The sequence below is a fragment of the Etheostoma spectabile genome, chromosome 9 (assembly GCF_008692095.1).
Source record: "Etheostoma spectabile isolate EspeVRDwgs_2016 chromosome 9, UIUC_Espe_1.0, whole genome shotgun sequence".
NCBI classification, from domain to species: domain Eukaryota; kingdom Metazoa; phylum Chordata; class Actinopteri; order Perciformes; family Percidae; genus Etheostoma; species Etheostoma spectabile.
This window is the reverse complement of record NC_045741.1, coordinates 11,701,650-11,709,228: the sequence shown is the minus strand read 5'-3', so window position 1 is coordinate 11,709,228 and position 7,579 is coordinate 11,701,650. Positions and strand designations below refer to the sequence as shown.

Sequence of the window (7,579 nt, the reverse complement as noted above, 5' to 3'; positions counted from 1 at the left end):
GGGGAATTAGTGACTTCAATGCCATAATTTTTTTTGAATCAGGGATTTGCAAATGAAGGAGGCTGATAAAAGTTGACATTGTGGTCTACCTGAGGTCCCACCAGACCAGGCAGTCCTCGCAGTCCCTCAGGCCCCGGGTCCCCCTGTACAGGGAAGGAGGTACACAATGGAATTTATGTATCACACACAGACACTTTTGATACCGGCCCACAGTTGTTGACTAACACTGTATGGCATTTTCACACCAAATGTTTCCGATTTCTTCTCGGCAGGTATGTCATTTTGACATCAACACTATCCACTGTTTCCGACACAGAGCATTCCTTTTTGTCACAACCTTACAACACAACTAAGCCGTGTTGACAGTGTATCCATGTGTATGGGTCTGGGCTGCTCACCACTGCCAGCCCACAACACCCACTCTAATTGACAGCGGGGAGGTAAGAATGGCCAGAATGTGTGGCTGGACTGAAAAAATACCCCTTACAAGCAGGCGGGCAGTTGGCTGGCCAATGACTGCTTAAACCATGTCAGAAGTGATTATATCGCCAACTAAGTGTGTCTGTGTCTAAGGATGTGCAAGCAAATGCACATATGCACCATTCACACAGACAGACAAAAACACATTTAACCAAAAGCCTTGGAACCTGGGTAAACAGGCATGGATTCCTTTGATTAGATTAGATTAGATTAGATTATTCTTTATTCATCCCACGGCGGGGACATTTTGTTGTCACAGCAGCAGCATTTTTTCAATAACAGCAAAAAACAAAAACACACAAAGAAGTAAGCACACGAGAAATGCAGGCAAACAACAGACAATAAAGGTGTTTTAAAGTGCGGTTGCCATGAGACAAGAAACAATATTGCAGTGTAAGTGACGTTAAAATTATATTGTGATGATTAGAGTGATGAAGCAAGAGTCAGTAGCATTATTTTAAAATTATATTAACCTGTGACCATAAATATTGAATAATGTAATAAAATAAAATAAAAATAATAATAAAATAATATAAATACCGATATTAAAGATAAACAGAAAGTGTGTGGTGTAGATGGGAGAAAAAACAAGAACAGAAACTACAACATTATCAGGTAGTGCAGGTGTTGTAGAGTCTGACAGCGGCCGGGATGAATGACCTGCGGTACCTCTCCTTCTTACACCGTGGGGGTATCAGTCTGCTGCTGAAGGAGCCGCTCAGGGACCCCACAGTCTCATGTAGGGGGTGGGAGGTGTTGTCCATGATGGATGTCAGCTTAGCCAACATCCTCCTCTCCCCTACTTCCTCTATGGGGTCCAGAGGACAGTGTGATATTGTGGTAAACATTTTAATTGATGGAACCAGGCAGCCTGTTAAATTAAGTTACTTTTTCTCTTTGATGCTTAAAGGAGAAGAGAGTAAGGGTGGAGAGTCATCAGAATTTGTTCCAAGACAAGGACAATGTCCGCCTTAACCAATAAGCTGAGGGAAAGTGAGTACAACGGAATACAAAGACAATCAGGAACCATAGAACTTTGTATATCACTTATTTGCAGTCAAATGCCCAAGACGGAAACTGTCAGCCTGGTCTTTGTGCAAAAACAGTGTAATTGAGAGGCGATTGAGAGCATCAAGGACGTGTTGCTCAAACTAGAGGTCCATCTGGACTCTGTAAGGCTGGTGTTGGATGTTGTGGCACCACTGCAGCGAGACGGTCACAAATTACATGAGCTTTATCATGAAAAAGGACATACTGAAAGGAGAAATTGTGAGAAAAAGAACTTTCAACCCAAAACTCGGATGTTCACCAGCCCAGCTTAAGTGCTCTGGTACGTCAACATCCCACGCTGCTGTGGTGTAGCCTGACTGCCAGGTGGTTAGAGATCACTCAATACATTATCTCCCAGCCACACTGAAGACAAGGGATTAAAGACTTGACAAAAAACAGATTGTAGCATTCCTGTTCCTCTTGCTTCAACACAGCCACTGTAGCCTCAGAAAAAGCCAATGAAACATAAAACGCTTCAGCACCCCGTGTACCATACACTAGATGCATCATATACTTGACATCAACATGCGAGTGGGGAAAGAACAATACAATTACTGTTCATGCAAGCCTTACCATACCACGTGTAAATGATGGAAACTGGTTGAGGTAAGAGTGGTAAGCAAAAACTCACGCACACACACCCACGCAAGCATGCACGCACGCAAGCACGCATGCATTCACGCCCACACACGCACACACACACGCACAAGTTTGTGGAATTATCTTTGTGAGGACCCGTCATTAACATAATGCATTCCCCAAACCCTTACCCTACCCTTAACCATCACAACTAAATGCTTAACCATAAGCCTTACTCTCACCCTAACCATAACCTAATCCTAAAACCAAGTCTTAACCATCAAACAACCCTTTAAACTTGGGGTCCAGCATTTTGGCCCCACAAAGCTGTAGGGACCCCACATGTGTACTGGGCTCCTGATTTTTGGACCTCACAAATATAGTTAAACAAGACAACACACTCACACACACACACACACACACACACATACACACATACACACATACACACATACACACGCACTAGGCTGTGAAAAAGTGTCACATTTTATTGAGTTGCAAACTGGCAAAGACATTAATTGCATACCAGAACAAATACTGCTCTGTTTCTGCTCTCGTCCTGATAACATAACTTACTGTACATTTGTGTAAATTCCTTTCAATAAAAGACTGAGCACAACCAGGGTGTGATTGACACAGGGAAGTGAAAATGAGTTTTCAATGTCAAATCAAAGTTATTTTTGAGATCTATCCTGTGTCAAAAACCACTCAGCTGGTAAGTTGACTAAACATGACTTACATCAGAGGCGGATTAAGGAGGCGTAAGTATTTTGGCTCTCATGTATGATTACGCAAAAGTACTTAAAGGCAATGATTTGTTGAGATGAAGATGAGTAACCCCTACATCAGCTTTACATACACATGTAATCAGCAATAAATTACATAACCCACCATCTCGAAATGTTTTTTTCACATCCCAGAGAATTGGGGAACATTTACTGTTTGCGGATGAGAAGAGTTTTATCTTTTGTTATCGTTAATTGAGAGACCACAGGTACCCCAAGTTGTGGTATTCTCTATAATTTCATTGCTGTACGTGTGTTACCTTGTTTGTGTAAAAATGAAGTAAAGATACATGGCTGCATGTTTCATGTCTGACTGTGTGTAGTAAAGATGACTTACAGCCGATAGCTGAGGTGAAGGTTAAGGAAGCCCCATCCATCCAGATGTGTCTAGTGTACACTGAGTGACCCTTCAAGCTACCCAATAAATCCACATGTTATGAGGACAGCAAACCAGTGTAAATGAAGCTTGAAATTACGGCACAGGAAAGGTGTCATATACAGTTGTATCTATTTTTCTGACATGAACTGGGGATGTTTTAGAGGCCTTTTTAAAAGCTGTACATGCTGCAGTGAAAAGACAGCATGCTCCCTATTACACTAGATCTGTGACAGTCTAGAATTTGTCTCACTGCTGAAATAAGACAGAGCCTCCCACGTGGTTAAGCTGGTAACATTTAAGCCTTTGGCAGATGGACACCGGAGTTTTTAAAAATGTTCATTTCATTTCAAATTTGACGTGCATCACTTATAGTGCATTTCAAATTTCTAGGGGTGTGCAAAACAAATCTATTCACATTTGTATCGCAATTCAAGCTCAACATATTCAAAATCGATTCAAAGAAATTCCAAAAATCAATTCATATTTTTTTGTAATGGCGTGTATACTATCACATGGCAAAAGTAATCACATTGACATACTGTGAATCATGTTTTAATTGACAGATTTTCATTGAATTGAAAATTGATTTTGAATCAAAACTTGAGCCTAAAAATCAATATCGAATTGAATCGTGACATTTTCTGAATTGTGCACCCCTACAAATTTAAATATGTTTAGGGTACTTTTACTGTACCCGACCATGGATCAACTGTGGTCAAAATAATGTACATCTCCATTACTATACATGTGGGAAGTTAGTTTCCTTTGTTGGTACTGTCAACAAAGTCCTTGCCCATGGAGTTAGTAGTGTTGAGGATACCTAGTGTGCAGACGTACTTATATTCTATTCTTTTAAGCCCCTGCGTATTATGTAGATTTCAGTCATTAACAGTAAGAAATAAGATACTGCTCTACTTACTACAACTAACCAAAAGAATAGATGGCAGCATTAAAATTCAGATTCATCACTCATGGAGAAACACAGCACATCCTGCTATCCATCATTCAAACCCAAACATCTAACCACTAGAGACAGACAAGTAGACAGAAAGATGGACAGACAAGCAATCTTTGAAACGGGTTAAAGGGGAGACAGAAGTAGAACTGTGAGCCAAATGAATGACAGATCAAACATAGTGCCATTATGCCGGGAAAAAACCACACAATTAGACATGATAATATTGCAAAACTAATACTCACCCTCAGACCAGGAAAGCCGCTAATGCCAATCCCTCCAACAGGTCCCTGTGAAACATCACAGCAACATCCTAAGTACACAGGACAGGATACTTACAGTACTGCACATCCCTCATTCCCAAGGCTACATTGGAAATGCGGTAAGTGTAACTTAATGCTTTTTTTATGGGCAAACATAGGCTACATGACAAACAGAATACCAGTACAAATACAAATAGCCCAGTACTATGCACTTGTACACATTGTCACTGATGAAAGAGGACAAGTAACAAGCAGGGAGACCCAAGCTTTATAGATGGAGGACAGAAAGGTGAAATAGCATCCAGAGGTAGATCAAAAGAGTAGGATTAAAAAAAAGTGGACAGCTGAATTCACCAGGAGCCAGACAAGAGTTCTCACCTCATTGCCATCAGGACCAGGAGGCCCCCTCTCCCCTGCATCCCCCACCACACCCTGTGGGTAAAGTACATCCACACTCAATTTAAGAAGGTCAGGGCAACCACTGCCAATTAATCCCTTCTCGAATAACATGTAATACAAGTGAATGAACAATAGCTCATTTTGATTTTTCTACTTTCTTACTGTTACTTAACTTCTCTGTTTTCTGTTATCTAACCTTTGCTTCATTTATAGCATCCAACATGCAATTTCGCAAAGCGGTTGAGCAAATTTGCGTTGACATGGTATGAAAATAATGATTATTTAATGAAGCAAGATAAGCCAGTGCATTGGTGAGCTTCTGGAGGGCCTTACAACAGCCCTCAGGACACAGACTTTGATCCGGTTCGCCAGACGCATCGTTTAATGTTTCAGAGAAAGACTCTCTGGATGAAACAGACACTGGGCTGACTGCCCACTTGGCAACTTCAACAGAGAAGCTAAGGCTTGTTTTTAAAACATTAACTTTTCACAGTGTGAGGGCCCAACCTTGACATTCCAATTGTCTCTATCTTGATCTGTATTTTTTTATTTTTTTTACAATGCCACCTAAGAACAAACTTGGCATTGCAGGACCTATGCCAAAATACATGCCACCATATTTCCAATGTTATTTGCCACACCTTGTTTATTGTCTAAAGAAGTTATTGCTCTCTCTTCTTTTCTCTCTCTCTGCTATGTTAAACCAGTGGCCCTCAGTGTCCTGCTGCTTTAGCACATTCACAGCTGATGTAGCATACGAATTGAAATGCCCATGGGGCTTTTTCTGGATGGGAAGTACGGCTATTTTAAGAGGATATACTGTATACATTATGGATAACATGTCTATCTGTTTTTACAATCTCCCTGATTTTCCATATGAGATAAGACAGACATTCACGCTTGCAGCTGTCTCCTCATAGCTTCCGATAGATGACAAGGGTATATATTTTTGCGTCTATGGCAGGAATCAAAATTCATTATTACATGTCTTCCTTTGGGGCCAGGTTTTCCAACAGGACCAGGAATGCCCTAGAAAAGAAAAACATTTGAAGGATGAAATGCTGCAGCTCCAAAATAATTGGTGTAACATATTTTAGCCACTGGATTACAATTATTATAAAGACGTATACAGGCTCACCTCCTTTATTTATATATCTGAAAATAATGTAGTAAACCACCCTCTTCTAATACAAAGAATCTTTACTAAGAAATTCTTAACATGGCCTATTGTGGTCCAGGATTCAGAAAATTGTTTCATCACCTTGAAATAAAAGTTATCTTTGCACAAACTAAGCTGATGTGCAAAAGGCCACAACAAAGCAAAACGAGACAAGGATTCCTTGAAACTTAATCTCACAAGAATGAAGGAGTTATATCATTCAGGCATAGCCTAAATGGAAAATATGTATTTTCCTCACATTCTCTCTATAAATTTAACATTTTAGATCTGTAAATGACAGCTTTAAATAACTGCTGCCAAGCACATTTTATTTTTACCCAATAGTTTAAAAAAAGGACAGAAAAATGAACAAATGACTGTGAGTAAAAGATGATCTGACATACATCTGTAAGTAGTAAGTAGCTCAACATGCAGTAAATCAAGATGTACTGGAAAAGAACTGACTACAACATGTGGATAAGGGCAAAACAAATATCTCATAATAAGCTGGCATCTAGTGTGGCCGGATTAGCTCAGTCGGTAGAGCAGGCGCACACATATAGAGGTTTACTCCTCAACGCAGTGGCCGCGAGTTTGACGCCGACCTGTGGCCCTTTGCTGCATGTCATTCCCCCTCTCTCTCCCCTTTCATGTCTTCAGCTGTCCTGTGGAATTAAAGGCCTAAAATGCCCCAAAAAAGACAAAGCTGGCATCTATCAAACCTCAGTCAGGAAGCTATTAAGTGTCAGACAAATGAGGGGAAAACAAATGGAGCGGGAAGACATGAAGTAGAGAACATTATTAAAGATAAATGTGAATCCTACTGGGAATGGAATATGTGTCCAAGAACAATAGTGAATAAAAAGATCTTGTAACGTGCATTTAACAAACATCACTCACTTTCTCCCCATCTGGCCCCAGTGGCCCAGCAACGCCAGGAAGCCCAATGAAACCCTGGAAATCAGCAATATTTCATATCACAATTTTGTCTAAAACAATACAACACATTTTTCAGTGATGTGATACAGTTTCTCAATAAAACAATCTTCCCACAATACCTTCATTCTATTTAGCACAAATACTGCACCCTGCTTAAATACCTTGTGATATATACCTATATACATAAAATAATGATATGTCACATAGCAGCATCATATGAATTACCAATAACCTAGTATTAGCAATGAATGTGCTACAATCTATCAGCATTGGCGATTTAAGACCCCTTTTAGGGGGGCTCAATCCAGACTCCCATGGTGCCAGACTCATGACTTTAACTGAGACTCTATCTAATCTGTCAGAGGGAGAGCAGGAGGCCGTTGGTAATTACATGGCGCTGTTAAGAAACGTAAGCAACTGAATTTGCTGAATGTTAGAACATTGTGTCAAATTGGAAATTTACTGTAAACTTATAAAGTGTCAGCTTTAGTTCCATCACAGTGTTAATAGTGTCAAAAAATGTTAGCTGACGTGGTTGTTTAGTAGCTAGCTCAGAGATTATCGGCTAATGAATTTACTGATTTAGCAGGG

The 7,579-nt window shown here is 40.2% G+C and overlaps 1 protein-coding gene across 1 annotated transcript in view; it reads right to left on the bottom strand.

Annotated features, from left to right (window-relative positions):
• Positions 1-7,579, bottom strand: part of col24a1 (collagen type XXIV alpha 1 chain) — a 92,609-nt gene that overhangs the window by 47,657 nt on the left and 37,373 nt on the right. The window contains exons 11-15 of the mRNA XM_032525635.1: positions 6,950-7,003; positions 5,875-5,919; positions 4,870-4,923; positions 4,474-4,518; positions 90-143 (exon numbers count right to left, since the gene is read on the bottom strand). Of these exons, the coding sequence (XP_032381526.1) occupies positions 90-143; positions 4,474-4,518; positions 4,870-4,923; positions 5,875-5,919; positions 6,950-7,003 (252 nt within the window). The remainder of the gene's footprint in view (positions 1-89; positions 144-4,473; positions 4,519-4,869; positions 4,924-5,874; positions 5,920-6,949; positions 7,004-7,579) is intronic.